The sequence below is a fragment of the Solea solea genome, chromosome 21, assembly GCF_958295425.1.
Source record: "Solea solea chromosome 21, fSolSol10.1, whole genome shotgun sequence".
NCBI lineage: Eukaryota > Metazoa > Chordata > Actinopteri > Pleuronectiformes > Soleidae > Solea > Solea solea.
The window spans coordinates 12,300,721-12,325,197 of record NC_081154.1 but is presented as its reverse complement, the minus strand read 5'-3'; the positions used below and the strand labels follow the sequence as shown (position 1 = coordinate 12,325,197).

Below are 24,477 nucleotides of genomic sequence, written 5' to 3'. Positions count from 1 at the left end.
TGATCAAAGCCGGTAGATAGTAGTAATAATAATAATAAAAAAAAAACCCTCTACGCTTCAGTTATATGGGCTTGAAACAAAAGTCTCTTTTTCTTGCCGAGAGATGGACGAGACGATAATAGCAGTTTCCTGTCATTACAGAAATGAAGCTACCAACTGGAGTGGCAGGAGGAGAAACAAGGTGGAGAAGAGGAGGAGAAAGAAGAAAGAAGAGGAAGACGAGAACTTTGCAACTGTGGGTAAGAAGTGAAGACACAGCCACACTGAAAACAGGGGTCACAGTAGTGGAAGTTAGGGGGGTTAGGTGTGGGGCATAAAGGAAAACTTCACTGATTAGCCTTTAGCTTTGTATTACTTAGAATAGGGTTAGTGTTTTTGAAAAATAGTGTTTCCCAACCTCAGTTTCCCCTGAGTTGAGAAATATCTTCATTCTTTTCTTTGTTCTGTATTCCTCGAAGAAAAACTCTAAAATCTAATCAATATGCACAATATAAATACTGCAAGAAAGGATGTATACATATCATAAAGACTGCTCAATACAATACATGTAGAGGGTTTCTTCTGCTCATTTTGTTTATCCATTAACTTAACATAAAACTTTTACTGCTCCCCCCGCCCCCCTCCTCCAAATACATCAACCCAGCATGTATTGATTATGTATTGATTTATTTAAGCAATCCAGGTAGTAAGGAATGTTTGACATTAATATTGAACAACGTGATCGCACACTGCATGCTCAATGAATCTAGAGATTCAAACTGGCAACTTTTCAGTCCCAGCTGCAGTAACAGTATTCTGTATATAGCACAGTGGACAAAGACGCCAAACATTCATTCGCTCCCGCGTTTCAAATGTGAAGATTTGTTGCTATAAATCATCCTGTCATTATGTAGTAAATTGAATACTTCTGGGTTTCGGGCTTTATGTTCGACAGAAACAAACAATGCCATCACCGAGTACCAATGGATCATTTGCTCGTGTTTTTGGCAGCCCCAAGCTTGACACCAAAATTGGATGAACAGAGTCAAGCCAGTGTACAGCGTGATAGGCCAAAGTTGACTCAATGCCATTCGGGCGAACGTCCAAGTTTTACAAGCCACATGTGACTATGAGGACACAGCGACTGTGAGAACAAAACGGGATCATCGACCTTGGACGATGATGACGTCGGAGCGCAGGTGCTGCGTGCAGAATTTGGTCTCGCTGAATTGGTATTGTAACCTGATCAGTATTGGCCTGTGTGACGCGTCATGCCCCTTGACTTGACACAACCTCAAGGCACTTTCATATCCCAGCCTCAGACCAGGCTTTCCCATGAATTTCCGAATTGTCTGTCGTGTTGTGGCAGCTGGCGCCCGCACTGACAGCATCGCGCTGAACTCCCAGAATCATCAGCAGTGCATCTCAACTGCAGAAAGAGGAGATTGGACATTTTCAATCTACATCACCCCCTCTGGGTATCTAGGCTGCAAGTTATTACTGTGAACTGCTGAATATGCTGGCGAGGTGAACATTACAATCATGTTTTTCCTGATAAGGCCGTGTTAAAAACAAACAAAAAGCTACCCGCTCAGCCCCCCCCCCCCGTCCGCGCTCCCTTTTCTCCTCACCGTGCAAGGTCTTTGATTGAATTGATCTCTATGCAAATGCTTCATTTTTAATATGTCCCATTTTCATAAAATCTGCGCGAAGAACGACGCCACAGCTCACACTCTGTCTGCAGATGGAGCGATAGCACTTCAGCGATACCCATCTCTGCAGCCATATATTGTTTTGCAGCCACCGCGCGGCATAAAAAGCAATAAAGAGCCTCTACAAGCCAGTGTAATTACAGCGCATCCCCGCCATACAAGACTCTCGATTAGAACAATGGCACTGATACCTGCACACCGCGCTCAGTGCCACAATGTGACATTAAATCATAATGAAGCCACTATATTTTAACTGGCAAGAGCATATGGGGCTAATACAACACACTTCACATTATTTGTGCTGTGAATAGAAAGAGGCAGAAGTGAGTGAGTGGCAGGCTCCGCCTCTCCATCAACTTTTATGTTATTCTGGGGTAGGGCAGTGCTGAAGTCGTGTGTTTCCTTTCTACCTTCTCGTGTATCTCCTGTGTGGACTGGGCATCGCAGAATGCAACAGTCGCCAAGTCTTTCAGGATGGGCATCTCCACGGTGCAGTCGCGCCCGTCTAGCAGCGCCACAAGGGGGCGGGGATGCATTGGCCCGTTCATGATTTGGGGCCGAATACCTGGGGACAGATGGAGAAGAAAAGTGAGGTTATTTTAAGAGACAAAAGGAGGTTTCCTCCTCTGATTGACATACATTTTAGACATGGTTATAAAAACTGACTCTTTAAAGCCGGGGTGTCAAACTCATTTTAGTTCAGGGGCCACAGACGGCGCAATTTGATCTTAAGTAGACTGGACCAGTATAACAATGGCATAACCTCCAAATGTTTCCCTTTTGTTTTACATTTAGTGAAGCATCTTTTTACAAAACATATGATGAACACCTGGAAATTCCTTGTGGAAAAATAAGTGCAATTTCAACAATATTATGCCTAAGTTTACCATTCACACACATGCACAACAACCTACAGATCACAGTGGATCTACAAAGGCACAAAACGTATAGTATATCAGACGCCGTATGTTTGTTATCCCTGCTTTAAGGCACCACTATGTGACTTTCAATTCGGACACAATTTGCAAACTGCAAAGACTGCAATGCAATTTTTCCTAATGTTAATTGTTCTATGCCAATTCAAAAAATGCAGTACACAGTATTGCATTATACAAAGTTAGAAATAATTAATTCCTCGGAGTTCTCATCCCTGAATTAGCGTATAGCACATATTAAAAGTACTTAATCGGCCCTAAACTTTTGGTTTCAATGGTTCAGCTGCACTCTCCCAATGTCAAGTCAGTGAGCCGTCAACATCCACAGCTGTGTGGTGTTGCTTTAAGTGTTTATGACTTTGTTACACATTGAAAAAATCAATTGATACTCTCCTGTCAGCAGGAGTCAATTCCTTACCGATTTCTTGTCAAAGACAAACACAAGACAATGATGTGCTCTGTGTGTGTTTGTGCAGCCGAGTGCGTGCGTGTGAGCACATGTTCTGATTAGGATACAGTAGGAAACGGGGCTTCTCCCCTCTAACAAGCGTCGCTCAATAAGTCAATGCACCTACTCCACACTGGAATTAGACCACAGCCGCACTTACAGGAATCCTTTCCGTCTCAAAGATCCCAAACACTCACATCATCGTGGAGAAACTCTCTCACACATACACACACAGATATGGAAGTCCACGTGGAGAAGAATACACAGTTTGCAGGTGTTACACATATGTGTACACTCCATCATACCAAGAGGAATGAATATATATATATTTATATATATATATATATATATATATATATATATATAAAAATTCCCTTGTGTGTAAACCCGCGACAACTGTGCACCAACGTGTGGTTGTTCTAATTTCTCAGTTCAAAGGAGAGGATCCTACATTTGCTTCAGTGTGGGTGGAACCAGCAGCTGTGGAACAGGTAGAAAAAAAAAGAAAAAAGGAGAAAGCGACATCTTTACAAAAATGAGTTTCACTGCCTCAAAAGAGCTACGTATCACAAAAATGCTGCACGCCTGAAACAAACCCACATCTGCACTTCACAAAGTGCATGTCATTCTGAGGAGTTGTTTGTTTGTGTCAGAGTAACTCTTCCTCTGTCGCCTTCCTCTCTCCTCCACTTCTCTCACTTAAAGTGAAGAGCGCTGAGAGGAGCTCAGCTCCCAAGCGGCCTGACCTTCTCAGGCATCCGACAGAAACAGACGTGCCACCTTGAGAAGACAGACAATTACCAGTCCGGCTTCATACAATGTTAACAAGTGAGGAGCATCAATATTCATGCCGCTTCTGCTCAGACACTCGCTTGTGGATGGACAGATGGACCTGAGAAGGAGCTGTGTCTCCCTAAAGCCACACGGGTTGTGATCATTACATGAAGTCACCAGATATGTATCAGCACAAGGCAACGAAACCCAAGGCCTAAAGTCACTTAACAGGCACTATTGATGTTTCCCTGTTATTTCATGACATCACTTTCTTATCTGGCACTTAACTTTCTATCCTCCGCTTTGCCTTTAAAGATCCGTATCTGGGTTCCTGCGCGTGACCTCACGCCGCGAGTGCTGTGCAGGTGTGCACTCTTAAACATTATCCCAAGGATTACGTTGACGTCAGACTCCGGGGTTCGAGATAAGTAGCAGGGTGCAGGGGGGAGGAGAAGCGGAGGAGGGCTCGTTAGAGGTATGCTCGCTGAGATTACTGCAGCAGAGGACGTTGATTAGGGCAGATAAAGGTGAGATTAAGAGATGAGAAAGTTTTCTGTGTGTGTGGCCATCGCACAAACAAGCTGCAACGCACAAACAGGTGGGGGTGGGGGTAGAATTAAAATGTAAAACGAGCATGCATAAAAACAGACTAAACACTGCCTGTTAGCCTGAAACACTCCCAGGAGACACATCAGAGAAGAGGAGGATGAAAGGAGAGAGAGAGAGAGAGAGAGAGAGAGAAGAGAGAGCGCAAATAAAAGACAGGAGACGCGAAGACAAAGCCCGTCTGATGGAGAGCGAGCGGTCCAGCAGCCCTGCCTCTTGGGGCAGGGGGAGGAATCGGAGTGGAGTTGTCTCCTTCCGCTTGTTGTCATGGTGATCACTTAACAGGCTTTGGCTGCCAGTTTTAATGCACTTTATTTTTGGCACTGCTGGCATCTGTGCGGAGAGTTGAGGTCAGAGGTGCAAACGCCCGTATCCTCCTCACACTCACAGTCGCACAGGGTGGTGGAGATGTGTTTTTTTTCTCTCCTGACAGACGAGACAGACAGCTCCTCTCCCACCACCCACCCAACCACCCCACCCTCCTCACCCACAGCCCAACACGGCGGCTTCCATGCCTACTTATCACACTCCCTGTTCAAGATGGATGACATGTCAGTGGCAAGGTTGATGCATGGCAACTGGCCCGTCTATGCCACATCTGCAACTGACAGCCCGTTGAATATTAATGGGGGCAGCTGGTAAAGACTGAGCTGAGACCGTAACACCAAACTGGCATGGGTGTCGAGCGCTCGCGCTAATGCAGCGAAATGCTTGACCGCTTCTGAGACGGGGCACACGTGCATGAAAGCGCCAAAAGGATGCGTTGATTGATCAAACAATGGAAAAGAATTCCAAATCAGTTTATCAACTAGAGAAAGCACTCCGAGAGCACTAACCTCAGTTAAGGATGCTCAGTTTCCCAAACTGCATGAAAATGTGGAATATTACCTTTACAATTAAAAAAGTCATGGCATCCTATGTCCTGTCATTAAAACCTGCCCTTTACTTTGTTTTGAGTTGTGTTAGTCACAGACATGAAGTCATGAATCATTACAAACTTTTCTCCAGCTTCTCAAAGAAATGTTCCTCTATTTAAATCAATTTTGAATCAGATATATTAGAATTATTGACTGTTGATTGAACAGAGACCAGAACATCTGGTTTATGGCAGTGGGCTTCCTTCTGAAAATTCCTGAAAAATAGTTAAAAGGACCGGCCTTAAAAATGAATAATGAATGTAATGCGTAGCTCCAGTTCCACAGTGCATTTGCTTTATGTATTAATTTGCCTAATACACACACTTTGGTGGCGTGGATTTCACACATACATAAATGTCAAGGAGCCCAAAGTTAATGTGACTGAACACAGCTTTAACCTTCACTTTAAGTCCAATATTCACTTTTTTTTGTCTTTCTAGACACCTGACACTCACTGCTCGCTCTGAGTGCAGTTTTAATGCTGAGGAGGTGATGTAGAGTCAGGGCTCAGCACTTCAGTGTTCGTTTAATTCACAACTTCCTGAGGCAATTAATTCAAAGGTAATCATAAATACTAATTAAGGCCACTGTGACCATCTCTGACTCAGGGAACAGACCCAGAAAATGTGTAGTTCCTTGTATCTCAGTGTGTGCTGCAGGTGAGAGAAGCAGTGGATGAGGCAGGAGGACAGAGGAGCGGCTGGCAGGCTGCATCAAACCCTCAGGCTGAAGTTAGACAAGCTGAAAACTCCATGAATCATCCACTGGGTTTCTCTCCGTCTCTCTGACCTTTCACACTCTCTCTTTCACTTCAATCTCTCTCTCCCCCTCTCACACAGACTCTTCCACTCCTTTTCATGCTGTCGTCCGCTGTGTTCTGTTCCTCTGTTGCTGTATCTCTGCCGGTGCAATTGCATCTCCTGATATCTCTGTCTTCTCACTGATAATGCCAGGCTCTCTGTTTGCTCGCCATGTCATCATCCTCGCTATCCTTCATTGCTATTTTCACACACATGTCTTTTGGTCATCACTGGCTCTCCTTCCTCAGCTCAACTGTCCATCCTTTCCGTCGTTTTCTTTCCCTACCCCTATGGTTCTGCCACTCCAGGAGCCTGGATGTGAGTGAGTGTGTGTGTGTGTGTGTGTGTGTGTGTGTGTGTGTATGTGTGTGTCCTCCTGTGTGACAGATTGATTCTCACTCTGCTGATTTTGATGGAGAGGAGATGATGTATTCTGGGAAGGGGGGGGGCAAGGAGGTGGCGGCATGGTAAACTGACAGCATGTACATCACGCCAGTCTCAACTAGAAGCACCAGGTTGCCTGTCATCGGCACTGTGCCACCACCCGCGGTTCTATTTGGTTTATGCATGATGCCATTTTTTTTTTTTTTTTTTTTTTTTTTTTTTTTAGGGTAAATTAACTAGGGCTGCATAATATTAGGAAACATGTGATTAATCCTTCAGTATATGCTGATAATGTCTGTTTTGTGTTTGCTGCTGATCTGCATGTACTGCAGTTCAAGCTGTTCTAAATTTAAGCAATTTAATTAGATAATAATAAAATAAATAATCAAGCTGCTGCACTAGATGCATTCCCTGGTTTTAACTCCATTGAATACAGAGATTGTAAAAACAATAGTTTCATGAATTCTGAATGCCTGAAAGATTTTTTTTATTTAATTTTTTTGCAACAACCTGCTCTGTTTTAACTTGAAGGGGGAAAAAAAAGCCTTCTGGCCTGCACACTCTCAGATGTTGCTGCAATAAACACTCGCAGATCTCGAGTTTTACCAGTTACCGTGACAGCTCATTCGGCAGCAACATGCAGACATAAAGCTGCGGGTTCAGCGGGTCTGCCATGTTCTCTGCAGGTTCCTGTACCACTGCCTGCTTTAAAGCAGCTGCCTTTTTCTTTTTTTTTTGCCTGAATACAAACAGACGTCGATTGAAACTGAGTCCAGCAGGGATAATGACATATAGTTAATACACTTACTGTTTAGTCCAGTGAACTCCACATGTGCAAATTGAGGGAGGGGGGGTGGATTATGGTGTGTTGCGGGTCATGTTGGAACAGCAGGGGAGACGGTACTCTTAATTTCACTCCATTAATTAATCTCGCTCATTTCCTTCCCTCAGTGTCTTTGTTTCTGCTGCTTGTTGATTAACTGTTGCCAGGCTGTGTGTGTTAGTGTGTCTGTGTGTTTGATTATTTTGGAATGAGTATATTTTCAACAGGGGAGGCAGCTGCTGTCGTGGGTTTAACCGCCAAAAGCAGAAATGCATGCAAATCAGATCAATGGCTGCATGTGTGTGATGTTTCTCCTCGCGATAGATTTGTGTGGATTATTTTTGCTCTTGATCAGTTAAGTGCATGGTCATTTAACCCTTTAACACCGAGTGCACTATCGGAAAAATTCGGGAACAACAGTTTTTGAAAGCTGACAGCTGACGTCTGTTGATAGTTTCCATTTGTTGCTCTGTTTGTGGACATTGAGACAAAAACTCAAACACATGTCAATTAACATGTGTGTTGTGCTGTTCAAATTCCACATTTAACACGCACGTGTACAACTGCAAAATTGGGCAAACACACTTGGTTACAGAACATTTTCTGGCCCTTTTTATGTTTAAAATAAGCAGAAAAGTGTCCAGGAGGACATTTTGAGACTTCAGTGTTAAAGAGTTAATTTATTTAATCAAACAAATAATCCAAATAGTGTTCAGTTTCGGCCCTGTGGTGGACTGGTGACCTGTCCAGGGTGTGACCCCGCCCTGTCAGCTGGGATTGGCATTAGCGCCCCCCACGACCCTCATGTGGAGGGTGAAGCAGTAGAAGATGAGTGAGTGAGTGAGTGAGCTTTCAGGGTTTTCTCTGCAGCAAAACCAGAAAATGAGAGTATATTGAATAAGCCACTAGGGAACGACTCCATTAGTTTGTTTAAATAGAATTGATTTATAACGTCAGTAAATGATTTCCTGAGGAGTTAACTGCCTCAATCACTAGTTTCAGGTCTTATTCCATAGCACATGATGTCAATTTTGCAAATACAGCAGATATGAGTGGACTCCAGTGTGACTGACAGCTGGTGTCCAATAGGGGCCTGTTTGCAGGTGACACCTCTGATTTAGTGGGTGCTGGCCAAACTGTGATTCTGGAGGCTTCAGAACAAGACTTTGCATGCTTATGTCACGACCGGTTGCCACTCGGTATGACTGTGAGTCACGCTTTCAAAAGAGCTATGCACTTGTAATAGAATAAAAGAACTAAAAGAAATCCTCTCTACTTGCCAACACTTCAGAGAGATGTATCCTGTTGGTTTCAACATGACTAAAATGAGCCTTGAATAAAAAAGGTTTTAACTGCAGGATATTATGTTATCACGATCTTTTCAGCTCCCAGTATTAAAAATGTGGTGAGCTCAGTGAGCACGTTTAAAACGGGACATTATTCTCAATCCCAACGCACAAGTCATCAAAAAACGAGAACTAGGTCACAATGAAAATTATTTTGGAAATCTAGGTCTCCTTTTTTTTGCTCACTCAGTCATCATTATTCTAATTCTAATCATTCTAGTAGAAAGGCAGTTCTCATTTGTCAACGACAACGGGGGAGCAATTAATAAAGAAGGGATCCTGCATCCAATTTTAGTAAAAAACACACATCAGCAAGCTCCTGTTTATTTATTTTCGCTCTCATAAATCATATTCTTTCTTAGTTTCAGTTCATATTTTACACCTGGTGGTTATTCACTCCCCTCCCCAACCCCCCCGCCCCTCTACCACCACCACTGCACTGACTCTAGTTTGAGAACCAGTGCTACAGAAAAATACGCGTGGACACCGAAATTTAGCCTCGACTGCAGGCTGCAGCTCCTGAGCCAGCAACACTTTGTCAGAGTCTGGCAGCAGGATGCAGTAGAGCGGCGCACCGGGAAATGAGGCCAGAGTTTCCATTATGTGGTGAAGGGAGCTGGGATTCTCTTCCTACTGCTGGCCTCTGCTACTGGTGTAATGTTGCCTCCAGTTAGGCAAAGAGGGAGCAGAGGGGGACAGGGACATGCAGTTTTGTTGTGGTGAGGAGAGGATGAAAAGGAAAAGGGAGAGGAGAGGAGCATAAGTAACTCAAGTGGTAATGGGAGACCTCCACCATACTATCATCATCTGCTGCCATCGGTTGCCTAGCAACCCCAAGCTGTGGTTTGCAGGTGGCTCTTTCATGACAATGAGGCCGGGTGGGGGCTGCGACTGCTGCTGCTACTGCTACTGCTGCTGCTGCTGGTGACCGCCAACAGTTATGGCCATTTATTGTGCCACCTTGAGCAGCGCTGCACTGAAACCTGACCCAACGCCACTCCACAGTTAACACAGGAGGAGGCTGTGTGCCAGTACAGTGCACAAAAACATACATTCCTAAGATGGTAAAAGATTTGAACTCCTGGTACAAATCAAACGATAACCTCCGTGTATTGCGAAAGAAAAAACAACACAGCAGGTCCAGCCACCGACTTCTCATGAACGTTCCAGTTTTTGACATCTGAAATGGCAAACATCACTGTCAGTAAATTAGATCAGCTGTAGCTAATTAACGAAAAAAGAAAAGTCTCCACGTAAATTCAAACTTGGCCCCCTTTTCTGTCTCAAGTGCTGCAATTTGGCTTCTGTGCTGAGCCAAAGATACTTAACTCAAGGAACGCAAAAATCCTCTGACATCATTCTGCATTCACAAGTTAACTGTGGGATTTTACTGGTCATCAGGGCCAGCACAGGACAAACAAACTCACTGATGGCAACATTTCAGCTCCACTAATATTTACCCAGTTAAACTCACACGTATCAAAGCCTGTCTGAACAATACCTCTGAATCCTAACCTAATCTCTAAGTAGAACAAATCACTCAATTAATAAACCTATGAATAAGTGACAAAAGCTTTTGTTGGTTCAAATTAATTTGATGAACAGAATCTGTACTAGATTCGTTTAGTTAAAGATTGGGTATGAGTGACTGCAAAAGCCAGCAGTAGGAGACTACCTTTTCAAAATAATACATCCTGTCATCAAATCTCATCCCCTAAAACACTGGAAGTTGTTGTCTGTAGTGAAACAGGGAGTTTGTGCTGTGCCTCTCTCTGCCATGTATCTGGTACCTGCTTGCTAACCTCTGCTTATTGCCTCTGCTTCAGTGGTGCACGCTTCTGCGGCGTGTTGTAAATTCATGTAGTCTTCCTCTTTTGAAAAAGTGAAGCCTAGGAAGCAGGATGTAGTAAGTAGTAATTAGGCAGCAGTGGACGACGCTGCTATAGTAGCACAAAGTGTGAATGGAAGCCTACTTCTCACTTGATTTGTAACATCATTAAACATTTTCTCAAGGAATTAATGATCTCTATCACTAGTTTCAGGTCTTCCTAGATTACATATGATGTCAGTTTTGTAAATGATGTTCCCAGTTAGGGTAAAATAGGTGACGGCACATGAGTGGGCACCAGTGTGATTTAGAGCTAGTCCCGGCCTGGCTGCAGGTGACGTCTGTGAATTTTCAAAATTGTTCATTTCAAGGCTTCACAGCGGGAGTTTGTTGCAACTGGAATAATATGGCGATGTTGATGGTTGTGGTGTAAGTTGCAAAGGCAAAGTAAAGATTGTAGACGGCAGGAATGCACGTGCAGTATATATGGATGAATAAGAAGCCATTCTCAACCTGGGCACAGTGCCAGGAGCTTGACTGTGGTGTAACAGAGAAGCCTGGCATTATACACAGATGTGCCATTGGGTCAAACAACACTTTGTTTTACTTGCTGTACTATGCACTCTTTTCATGTGGCACTCCGCCAGAGTCTGTACTTCTGGTTCACTAAGGTTGAATTACTCATTTACTACTTTCCTCCCTCTTACACACACACACACACATCATGCCATAAACACACACACACACACACACACCCTTCATCTGCCTGTGACAACACGAGGTCATTGCATGAGTTGTAGTGGATGAATGCAGCCGGTGGGGGGGTGGGTTTGGGTATAAGCACCCTTTGTTGGCAGCCTTCTCCCTGCCCTTCCCTCCCTTTACTTCCCAAAAAAGTAGCACACAAAGGCCACTTGTCCTGCTCTGCCAGTGCCCCACCCCTGTCACCAACCGGCTACCCACCACACCAAGCCGTCCCCTGCCAAGAATATGAGCGCACGCCTGTTTTAAATGGTACCCTCTGTGTGCACGGATGGGCTGGGCCCACACTCCACCACGGGACAAAAGCGGGTGTCAACAGCATCCATGGCACCACCGCACTGGTCCTCCCATCCCCTCCCCTCCTCCCTCTTCTCTTTTCCCGCTCTTTTATTCTCCGGCGTTGCCCCGAGCTACGGAGCGCGTTCAGAGCCCAAAGCCCGCAGAGGAAGCGAAAACACGGAGCCAAGTGCAGCAGCACAGGACGGGCGGACCTCGAAATGACAACATGGTTGGACTGCTCACCAACCACACACACACACACACGCACACACGCTCTTCTTCTGAATCCCCCACCCTTCCCCATCCACCTACCTCCCTCCCACCTCCCACATGCCAGACTTTATTAGACATCCAGAAAGGAAAACAGGAAACATGCTGCTTGCCTGGAAAATGTTGTCTCCACATTCTTCGGCTTAAAAACTATTCATCGCAGCAAAAAAACCTGAAGATGATTGAGGCGAGGAGGGGAAAAAGACCAGAAAAATACAAAAAAAAAAGCGAAGTAGAAGACCCTCCACAATAATCCAATGAGGTTACTCCCCCCTCTTCTTCTCCTCCTCCAATACTCCTTCAACCCCCCTCCCCCCTCCACTGGAGTTGCTCCTCTTGATCTGGCCCTGTTGGTGAGGGGAAGGGGTTTTTGCGGAGCAAGCTCTCACTAAGCCCCCGGCTGCATCATCTTCAGTCCATGCCTCTGAGGGCTGGAAGAAAAGCAACATACGCCTGCGGCGTCCTTCTGTGCGCACACACACACACACACACAGTTACACACAGAACGATGTGCAAGCTGGTGATCGGATGGTGGAGGGCTGGAGAAAGCGGGGGAGATGCTTTGTCCTTTTTTTTTTTTAATCTCCCAGGAAGAAAACGCTGCGGTCACAGAGCCCAATGGCTGGAAAGTCTCTCTCTCTTTCTCTGCTGCTTCCTCTGCTGTTAGCTGCGCAACATCTATTCACTCAGCTACTGTCTCTCTGTCTCTCTCTCTCTCTCTCTCTCTCGCTTTAGCTCTTTTCTCCAGCCTTTGTCTTGAGCTGATAATAACCCAGGAGGGGCAGAAAAAGGATCGTGCAGCAGGGGAAAAAAAAAATGTCTAAATCAAAAGTGCCAGCTCGAACATGCGGAGCTGAGCTCTGTGGGCTTGCACAATTTACTCCCCGGCTGTGTTCACTTCATAGGAACTGCACACACACACACACACACACACTCAAGCGCAATTCCTCCTCCCCAGTCCCTCCTCCTTCTCCCCGTTTTTATGTTTTATTTCTGATCTGGACTCCACAGTGTTTTAAGAACACCCCCCCCCCCCACACACACACACACACATACACACACACACACAAACACAGCTTTACCTCTTTCCTCCCTCCTGATTATTTGCTTTCCTCCTCTGCTTTTACACTTTCATCTAGACTTAGACCTCAAAAGCCACACACACACACACACACAGAGGTTTGTGCAGCTGTCCTTCTGAGGACACTGCATTGACTATATTCATTAGGACACCCGGAGCAATGCGTTATCCCCAACCTTAACCATAACCAGTTAATGTCTAACCAGAACCTTAACTTAACACCACATTCTTAGCCCGAAATGTAGCCAGTTCCTCAGACATGAGGTTCTGCCTCATTGGGACCAGATTTTGGTCTCCATGGGGGGAGGACTGGTCCTGAAGGTCAGTGTTTATGCCATAAAAGGTCCTAAAGATGTCACAAATACAAGTATATACACACATATACACAACACACAATCTCACCCCACCCTGGCATTTTGTGGGTTACCAAGGAGAAATTTAAATAGTGACACACACACACACACACTCTCACTCTTCTCCCTCCCTGTGAACATGTAACACACACACACACACACACACACACACACACACACATAAGCTCATACTCTTAACCAGAAGGAACAATGCAACATTCAAGCCATTCCAGTAATAACATTACAGCTGTAATGTTGGCTGTTTTTTTTTTTGCACCATCAGGGAAGTCATCATAGCTGAGTGTGTTAAGTTCACAGTTTGGTCCCCGGAGGGAGGGAAGCAAAACTGACACATCGCTCTGCTGAGCGACTGAAAGGACAAGCTAAAAACACCCCGTTTAGAATAACAATGTAATCGGAGGCTCCGTGCAACTCACACACACACACACATGAATAAATGCACCTCGCCTGCTGCATGACAGGCGCGACCAATAGACAAAAGAGCGTGGCGCGGTCACACGCCAAAACCGATTATCACTGACAGTAAAGTGGAAAGGTGGAACTGCCCGAGCAGTGGTGGCTCACTCGCGTAGGTGGATGTTTCCATCCTTGTGTAGCACCTCCTTCCTCCTTTGGTGTAGAATAAAACACTTTAAATATACTGTGTGTGTGTGTGTGTGTAAGTATCAGGACTGCTGTTTGTCATCGGCGAAAGCCCAACAAGACGAGACACGGTGTGTCAGCCAAGCCACTGTCTGTAGCAATGACACATCTGAGGGAGTGTGACCATCAAAGGCGGCAGCCCCCACTTCCTGTCAGCCAGCCGGCCAGACACACACACACACACACATGTGCGCGTGCTTGATGGAGTGTGGGGATACGGCTGCCCCTCTGATCTTTCTCTCTTCAATAACATTAGAGGATGTGTGGAGGGAGAAAAAGGGGAGGTGGGGGAGGAAAAGTGAGGCGGGGTGCGGGGTGACTGACAGCAATATGTTAATATGAAATTGACAGATCACATGACTCTCCAGAGAAAGAGCTGCCCTGTGAGGTGTGAGGAGAGGAAGCGTATCAAAGGACGCTGCTGATCTTTTTTTTTTTTTTTTATGAATGACCACTGAAGGCTGCTAACTCCTCAGGTCATGAGGTCATGCAGCATTGAACTCCAGATTTTAGGACACACACACAAAACAAAAAATATTCCAAGAATCCCCTCATGTTTTTCCCATTTCCCCTAATCTGTAAACTATTTCAGGTTATAAAGTGAAAATGAATTCACTAGCTGTTGTAGACAAAAACAATAACTAACAGATTGAGCTGGACATTTCTCAAGGGCTCTCAAGTTCTGCAGACCCCCATGTGAGAATCACAGAATTATGTCGAACTAACACTCCCAGATTATGTGACTGACAGTTGCATTGCTACTGCATGTAATCGTTCAATCGGAACCCAAACTGACCTAGGTGCGAGAGTTCCCAGCGTGGGCTTTGATCCGGAAATCCTAAAGGAAACCAATACACAGAAGAAGAAGAAGACAACAGTGAGAAAAACATGGTGAAGTCCATGTCGTAAAATGTCTGAAGTGATGAGAAGATAGGATTTTATGCCCTGTCACCTCAAAGACTTGAACATTTTCAAGTTCATGGTGAGAGGACTTGGAATGGTGCTCCTCTAACCAACAGCTGAAGTTGTTTTGGTCTGTGGTGTGATCGGTCAACAGGAAAACGCCTATGCATACTAACTACCTACCATAGCGGAGTTGGACACACTTGTATTGCTTGTATTCTGGTATAAGGACAGTAGTCAAATCAAACAGCGCAGTCAAGGAAAAAAAGAAAGGAAAACAAAGTAATTATTAAGTAATTTGTGAAGAATTCCTTTAAACTTAAAGTGGTTTTGGTCCCAATTTTGGTGCTTGAAGTTTCTTGCGTGGGTCATTTTGCAGGACTCATGTAGTGGTTAAGATTTCTGTTCATTCTTGTCATCACAAGTCTGCACAATCTGGGTTTTCTAACTCCCTGACTCCCTCCCTGTTCTTGTGATCTCTCCAGCAGGTGCCGAGTTTGACGCCGATGAATCAAGCAAGACGTGGATCTCCGAGGACAACATAACTGGACAGAAGAGGTGGGTTAACATGCAGCCACAGGCCTGCCGCAGTCTCTGTGCTCATGACTCTAGTGGCTGACATGCATGTCGTTACACATTTGGAGGGGGCGAGTAAACACTAATAAGAACAGATTGGCACAGCAGGTCTCACCCCCCCAACCCCACTCCGACACACACTTCCTCTTTCAAATGTAGAGCAGCCAAGCTTAGGTCTAAACCAGTTCTGAAGGCTACATCTGTTCACCCCCTCAGCCACTGTTGCCAAAGCTGCAACCACGCCTTTGAGCACACACCCAGTTGACACAACAGTTTGATGTACAAACCAGTGCCCCAGTTAAATACAACTGATCCATTTCAAGTTTTTATTTCATTTCTGTCTGGCCAAAAGTGATTTAACAGGTTTTCCAACAAAGAAACACTTTAAAAATATGATATACGCAGCAATATCGGCTGTTCAATTAATAATAATAGTTATTGTTTTTATTATTATCATTATTATTTGTTGTTGTGATGGGTTTACGGCTTTATAGCACGACGACAGATAAAGGTTTAAAGGGGAAAGAACCAGTCTGATAGTTTTTGTTAGAGCATATAATAAGAGCACAATTTTTCATGTTCGATTCAGAGGAAAAAAAAAAGAATTCACAGCCCAGAGGCTTCACTCCTGTCTCTCTCCTGCTGCACCACGGCTTTAAGCCCTGACCTTTAGCATAGTGAGACATCAAGAGCAGCGGTCATGCTCTGGAAGACCCGACAAATGGCCCGAGCCTCCTTAGAGTCCGTGTGGACTTAGCACTGAGAGAGAGCCCTCTTCTTTAACCTTCCTAATTATACTGTAAGCGCCCTTTTCCTGTAAGCACGGGGAACTTGGCTTCTCGATGTGGAAGCCTATTAAATCCCCCTAAAGCACTTAAAGGGATTTTTAGAGAGCAAGTGGTAGAACGAGCCAACCTGCCGCCTGGAGACGAGACTTCAGCTGACCACATTACAGCCAGAGAGTCCAGGGTCCATTTTATATGCAGGCGGTTCAGTACAGGAGCCTAGAGATATGCACTTTCAGTGACTTGAGTTTTTTCTTGCTTTGGGTTTTCTTATTTAATTCTGTAATCTGTATTGTGCTACGTTCTTTTTGTGTGGTGTCAACTTGGTATCACCGTATGCATTCTTTATGCTCATTTGCTAAAAGAACACATATTTTCTCTGTTCCCTCAACTTTCACCTGAATATGATTAGATTTCCTCTGTTGTGCTAATAACAAAGAACGAACAGTGCCTGAGAACTATGTGGACTGCGTTTTTAGTGAAGTTCCAATAACACAATTTCACAGTTCTGAAGTTGAGGCAGAAGCTTGATCAATGAAGGTCTCAGACGAGTGACGTAGACGTACAGCATTCTCAAATTCTCATTCTCCCCGTGGTGCAATTCATTTCAGCACATCTGAGAATAGCAATTGTCGTCAACACAACCAAACCTAGAAGCTTGGAAGTGGTCTCGGTCCGATCGCAAACAAATTCTGGAGCAGTTAGTTTGTGGTGGGAACATGATCTAACCTCAGTCTGACCCAACCACAAGGTGTAGTTTGGAGCTACATGGCTACCATAGTCGAGTAAGCGTTTGCATATTTGGATATAAATGAGCATAATCATCGGTTGCTAGCAAATAAATTGAGGTCAGAGCAGAACTGGAAAAATAGAATAGAATTATTAAGTAGCTATTTTAATTGGTGCATAACGTTGGAATTATTGAGATGAAGAGTTCATTTGAAAGAAAAATGACATGTGATACATATAATTACATAGGACATCACTATAATAACTTTTTGAAGATTTGGCAACCATTCCTGACTTATATGGACACATTCTATTCTTTTTTGAGTATGATTAGTTTTCTTTTTGGGTGGGAAGAATACAATATTCCCAAAAAGTAGCTATTTAGATCAGAGTGAACAAACAACAATCTCATTTTAACACACATTACAGTCGCTATGTTTCTGCATATGGACGACACACAAAACTATGATGCAGGAACAAACATTCACTTTCTAACTATATATATATGTGTATATATATATATATATATATATATGTGTATATATATATATATATATATATATATATATATATATATACTTTATTCAACATTCTCTTCTCACCTTTCCTTAAAAAAAACAAACCAGGCAGCAGTAGCAGCACCAGTGATGAATGACAATATCATGACTGACAAGTGTTCTACGGCTTTATTTGTCACTTCTTGTTTGACGCTTTTCAACACTGCTATTAATTATTCATGGCACATCTTTCTATGTGACTATGTATCTGAGAGCTGGATGTTTACACCAGTGTTAACATGCGTATTGCTTGCAAATGGTAATGTGACAAGCGTCGTCGGGCATGTTGGAATGGAGCTTGTTTAATACACGACTAAATGCTTCTCTGGATGGAGATTATTTTTTTTTGTTTTAAAATAAAGTAGTCTCAGCGCTGATGTAGCCGCCTTAGATGCTTAGAGGGCAAACGCTCCTTCAGACAGACATCTCCATACCCACTTCCACTTTATGCACAGGGAATGAACACTGCGATATAATCTTAGCTGGAGGTCATGTTTGCTCATTCAACAACTTTGTAAGAGATGAAACCTCTGAGGTAACAAGCTGTGACTGCATCTGTCCAAAATATCAGGAGTTGTGCCTCTTAAAATAAACACAGTGAACACAGATAGACACTGATAACAGCTCTATAAAACACTCAAAAGTCCTCTGACATTTCCTTTGTCCTTTATGCTCACTGACTCCTCTCATAGGGACTTGAGAATAAGGTGGCTGATCATTAATGGACTGGACATGCTTAGTGTGACAGGAGGCGGAGAGAGAGAGAGAGAGAGAGTGTGTGAGGGGAAAAGAGCGGTAGTGGTGTAGCTTTTTGTAAGCAGCTCTAATTTCCCCAAGGTGAATATTTATTTAGGAGGCCCAGGTTTATCCACTGAGAGGCACCTGCCATGGCAGCAGCCAGGGTAAATAGTGCCACCCGGCCCCCTGCCCCCCCCCCCCCCCCCCCCAAAAAGGCATGGATTCAGACACGCACACACATGTGCACACAAGAGTGCACACCCCCTCAGCAGCAGGTCCAGATAACAACCCCGAGTCAACACTGCCTCTCTGCTTTTGTTTTTTCTGCCTCCCCTCCACTGTTTCCCTCCCACGTTCCAATCCCCGTGGATCCACGAGGACTGGAGCTGAAAAGATGTTGGGATGAGGGACAGAGATAGAGAAAGAGAGAGAGAGAGAGAGAGAGACAGAGGTCTAAATTACAGCATGGGAATGCAAATTAGGGTATTTTATTTGGGGGGAGCCAAGGAGGGCAGGCAGGCTTTATTTTCCAGGCAGGAACAGACCCTCTGTGGTCTCTGGATCAGTTGCAGAAACAGTGAAGAAAGGAAAAGAAAAAAAAACACGGACATTCTCACTCTCCTTTTTTTTTTTTACTCCTCCCCAAGTAAAAAGGCAAAGAGAGAGAGAGAGAGAGAGAGAAATACAACAAATCCACAACTCTCAGAGGGTGGTGAAGTCATAAAATAAAATGATATTTTGCCGTGCTTTCACACCAGCACCACAGCCACCTCCCTTTCTCTTTCACCAAGTCACACCCCCACCTCCCACCACCACACTCAACCACCCACCTACCATTGGCAGAGGCACACTAAAGTTGCTGAAATATGGGCACAAATCACGGCCTGACCCAACTCTCCACTACTGCTGCCGCCACCATCACCTCCCCCATCTGGAAAAACAGAGTGAGAAAGTGAGCGTGTGCAAGAGGGAAAAGCGATGGGGCTGGAGGAAGCAGGGTGAGCCAGCTGCAAGTGGTCTCCAGATGTGGTGGCTCTGGGGACGGGCCACTCTGGCGCTGTTAATGGCAACTCAGAGCTCCCTCCTTCCCCTTTTTCTTCCATCGCTCCTCCTTCTCAAATAGTGACAGGAGCCATCTGGCCTGGCAGAGAGAGTTGGAACGCGGCGGAGAGTCCCACCCTCCCAAGTGTGGCCCCTGCGTGCCACTCAGCAGAGTGCACAAGTAAATAAAATACATGCACACACACACATACACACACATCACCTCCTGCTTTTCCCCCCAAAGCTGTCACATGGCTATTAACCCATCGAAGCTGCAGCCCAGCTGTGCTCCATTACGATAAATACACCAGGGTCGCGGGGTCTTGTCAGCCTGGAGTCAGCCATCAGATACTATGAGGTGTCCACTTACAGCCTTTTAAAGCTCACTTTGCTGAGGAGTTACAGTCATTCCCACCAGCATAAACCCCCCACTCATTTCATCTCCCACACCCCAATGGACAGAAACTCCCACCAAATAGAATCATCCTCCCATCCCAGGAGATGACATTTCACACCTCCTCTGAAAGCACAGACCCCTTTCCCCACTACCCACAACAACCCTGAAACCCACTGTAACTGGAGTTTGTGTTTTGGTCACTCAATACGACACCTGGAACACCCGAGACGTTTGAGCTTCACTGATGCTGCCCCTGTGTGTGTGTGTGTGTGTGTGTGTGTGTGTCATCTAGCCAATGCACTTCACTTGAGTGCAATTACCTTAACAGTAACTGTTCTTAAAACAAAGTCACAAAACTTTTTCCTGGAAGAAATAATTTGACTTGTCTTATTCACTGGAAAAGAAAATCACTTTCCCCTCTCTCCAGTTGTCAGTCAGTATACAGCAATTCTGTTGAGAATACTATTGGAAAAGATTAGTCACTTAAACCCTTGGCCGCTTCCTGCTGGCACATTTGTTCTTTATGTGGCTTGCAAATACTTTTATAATGGATTTCTGGTTAATTGTCTATGCTGCAGTACAAACGGGGAAGGGAGGAAAATGGACTGAAAGGGTAAGGGCCAGAGAGAGAGAGAGGGAGAGACGCAGGGTCAGAGTTGCATTGCTTTCTCTGTCTGTACTATATCTAGTTTTCCATTTGCATTAAAATGTATTGTTATCGTAAATTTCAAAGATTTGGTCAAACTAAATGTGCATTTAGGTACGTTTACATCCACTACTAGTTCACCGTGATCAGCAGTAGGTAGTCCATGTCACCACAGAACAATATGAAGGCTTTACTGACTGATGACACTCATGAAAAGCTCCAGTAGCAGTTCTTTCACTAAGTGGCAGAATGTTGTTGGTTCCTCGTCAGTCAACACATATTGTACATCTGCTACTTTTTTAGTGCGGCAAAAATTTGCAAGCGGGACAAACATTTCAATCGTTTTCATTTTTATGTCCTCTTTTATCTGTTTTCATTGCACTTCTTGGCGTTCACCTTTTATCCACCTCCCTCCCTAAAACTTTTATGCAATATTTCAATACTTTTTTCATCAAAAGTTCACATAAAAACAGGCCAATGGAAACCCACCTGTTAACTCTCAAACCTGAAACTGTGTGCCGCTGTTCAAGTCGAATACATTTTATTTCCACAGCCCAACACCACAAACGTTACAGTCTGTACACCCTCTATCCTTAGACCATCATATCGAGTGAGGTCATGCGTGTGTCAGTCTAAACAGGAGGCAGAGTGTCTTCTCTGCATTTGGTTGCTAAGTCGCAGAAAATACCAAGAGCAGGGACTTGGATGACAGGATGTAACTCATACTTGAAATAAGGTCTAGCGATCCTTGTGATTCATCGTCCATTCACTGCTAGTTGAGACCCAGTTGAGGAAGTGAATGTGGGAGTCTGCATCACTGTTTCCAAGTCTTAGGTTCTGTTGATCCGGAGTAAAAGAGGGCCAGCAGTGTTTTTTTCAAAGGCTCAGAATCTCATTGTGTCGCGTGGATGCCAGGTGCAAACATAACGATGCCTTTCATACGTGGACAAACACAGCCTCAAGTGTCTTTGAATGAATAATACTGTCCTTATCCCACGAGCATGTACAATATCCAAATGGGGGAAAAAAGTTTTTATTTATTTTATTTATTCAATATCTATTCAGGATCTTCTCTCTCGTATCTGCTCTCTGAAATAAAAGAGGCTTTTTCATGTCTAGAGCAACAGCTTGACAAAACACTTATTCCAAGAAGAAATACGCAGAGATATTCTGCAAATGAAATGTCTAAAAGAAACCGAAAAACAAACAACAAACAAACCCCGCTCGGAAGCTTAGAGTTTTCCCCCTTATCGTTGATGCCCATTGTATATGTGTTCTCATATGGGAGATGTTCTGAGAGTCCCTGCTGTGTTTGTTGGCCACTGAGCTAAATGAATGGCACGCAGCAGCATTGATTTGCACTGCAGACCGCAGATGAAACCACAGGACAAAAGACACGGCAGAAGGACAATAGAGAAACACAGTGGTCCACATGGGAAACAAATGACAACCGGTCGATCCGGGACGACCACAGACAATGTCAGGCGTGTTCGCTCTGAGAAGGAAAAGGCCGCCAAACATGCAACAAGAAAGGATAGTGAATCAGCTGCAGCCGCACAACAAGATAACCCATTGTGGTGGTCAGACAACTGAGGTCGTCCAAAAGAAGAATATCCACAGGAACAAAAATGATGGCTCTACCTCTTAGATTACCTCTCTTTTCATCTCCTCTATCCTCAGTCTTATTCTCCATCCTCTCCCTCTCACCGCCCCCTTCTCCACTGGCCACAGAAGAAAGTAAATATGCAAGCAAGGTAAAGCAATCGGTTAACCTTTGAAATACCCTTGCAATGAGATCGGCTGCTTTTTTAGTTCTTTCAGCCGAAAAAAAAAAAAAATTGAAAAGAAAAAAAACACACACACACTCAATGTTGGCCACCACTTCAGAGAGGATATTCAATATCCATGAGCTTTTTCATTTCACTCTGATGAATAATTCAGGGTGACCTGCCCACCGCTGAGTGAGAGAAAAAGAGGGGGAGGAAACCAAAAAAAGAAAGCAGGACCGGGGAGGTGTGCAGAGGTAGTTGTCTGTTTTAGTGGATGCAGCTGTTGCCATCCGACATGCATAAAACCAATCTCCTCCCCAGGTGCCATGGAAAATGGAGTAATATATGACAGAATCGATGACAGATAATTAGCGAGATTACACCAATGTGCTGCCGTTCTTACGAGGCGAGCAAGGAAGAGCCACGGTACTATATGGCCTCCAAAAAATAAAGATGAGCATATAAACACACACTTTCTTTATTAGCACTTAACAGTGACCTTTAGGCCTGTGGAGGAGCGTGCAGTGGCCAGTGTGACGGCAGCTACACTTTAACCAGTGTACTTAAAATCATCGCTGTGGAACCTGAAATGTTTTCTTATTGTGTGAGAGAAGTAGCCGCTTCCAGCTTACTTTTCGAGTCGAAACTTTTTCAGTGCAAGCCTTTTTTCCAAATCCAATTTAGGAGTGTGCAGAATACAAAGTGAATTTAAAAGACTCCAACTGTATCAATATGTTGTAGCCATAACTCAGCCTTGCTCAGCCGTAACCCTTGACTATTTTTTGGACAAATCGGATCAAAAGTACTTTTTCTCCATCATAAACTCGTCCCTGACATGGTTTAAAATTCAGTTACAAGCAGCAGAAGTACAGTCGCTGGGAGAAATCCTAAGAGTGAAGACCCACTCTCAGACATAGACAGCTCTTCTTGCTCCGTGCATAGGTCAGATGCTACTGTCGCACGCGCACACAAACGCACACTCAAAACTCTCTGTCACAAGCAGGGGAAGACCAGCTGTTCCTCATTCACTCTAAGGCTCCGTTCCCTTCATGGGTTGGCTGGCTTCGCAGAAACTATTAATCCTCTGTGAGCACAACCGATGGTTTGGAAAAATCAACCATGAGAAAACAGCGAGGGAGGAGTGCGGGCGGGTGGGGGTGTTGTATGAGGGGATGGGTTTTCAAAAACACTTTTTTTTTTCTTCTCCCTTCCACTTGTTTTGTTTTCCGTGAAAAAACAAAAAAACAACTGCAGTGGAAAAATAGATTTTTCTTGGCCATATTTCCCAGAGGACACAAACAATACTGAGGCTAAGTGGAGATTCAGCAGCAGATACTGTAGTTCATGTAACATTTACCAGGTTTCTCCAGAAACTGGAGACACATGACGGAGGGGCCCCATACAGATAAGCATTAAGGAAACTGGAGGTGAAAAGTGAACATTTAGCAACACAACCTTTGCTGAACGTACACGCAACAGTGGGTTACAGTGGGCTATATCTATATAGTATAAATATAAGACATTTTTTTGTTGGAGTGAAGTGGAGTGTTAGAGTGGCGTCTTCTTATCAGACCAAGAGAGTTGCATGACCTCATTCCAACTGGTCATTTGTTTTAGCTGCTAAAAGAAACATGGTAAAGGGGCGGGAAGCAGCTGAGGCATGTGGAAATGTGATATATTATGATTTTAGTCTGGATTTGTTGTGTACTAATTCCCTGTATCTTGAAGTTAGGGAGATAGGAAGGAAATCAATCAATAGGTAGGATGAAAGGAAGGAACTTCCTCTTCCTGGACTGATCATTTACTGGATGGCAACCCTCTGAAAGGATCATTTTTAAAGTGAATGTGCTGAAGACACAGCGTGTGCAAAAATGCATCTATTTGTAATGAGCTAAACGCTGTAAGCATGCGTCCTACATACACTTCATCTGTGCACCATGTCATCACATGCTCAGGGTTACACTGAGCATTGTACGGCTACATTTCCTGTAATAACCCCAAACCGAGGCCATGTGAGCCAGACTCTCGTTTGTCTCCACTCATTCATATCAGTGGGATTAGTGAGGATGACAAGAGTCCCGTTGACACATGATGCCTATATTGTACAATGCACACACACATAAATCCATGCAACCATTAATACACACACACACACAGATGGCCCACTAGGATTTCCCTCCTCCTAATTCGTAGCCTTTTCCTGGACAGGTAACGTAAGCCGTTAGCCACAACAACCCTGACAATCCAGTGAGTCCTTGTTGCTTCTGTCCCTCAAGTTTTACCTTAGGACAACAACTTCAAAAGAAAGCCAGAAAATAAATTAAATTGAATATACATTTGATTGCTGCTCAGCTAAATAAAAGCTAAAAGAATGAG

The 24,477-nt window shown here is 44.3% G+C and overlaps 1 protein-coding gene across 7 annotated transcripts in view; it reads right to left on the bottom strand.

Annotated features, from left to right (window-relative positions):
• Positions 1–24,477, bottom strand: part of ctbp2l (C-terminal binding protein 2, like) — a 101,918-nt gene that overhangs the window by 17,979 nt on the left and 59,462 nt on the right. For 3 of the 7 annotated variants that reach the window (XM_058620625.1, XM_058620620.1, XM_058620622.1), the window contains 2 exons: positions 14,757–14,798; positions 2,102–2,256 (listed from right to left, as the gene is read on the bottom strand). In XM_058620625.1, the coding sequence (XP_058476608.1) occupies positions 2,102–2,256; positions 14,757–14,798 (197 nt within the window). Of the gene's footprint in view, positions 1–2,101; positions 2,257–11,976; positions 12,759–14,756; positions 14,799–24,477 lie in introns of those variants that run through there. The other 4 variants (XM_058620626.1, XM_058620621.1, XM_058620624.1 and 1 more) reach the window with 2 other exon arrangements.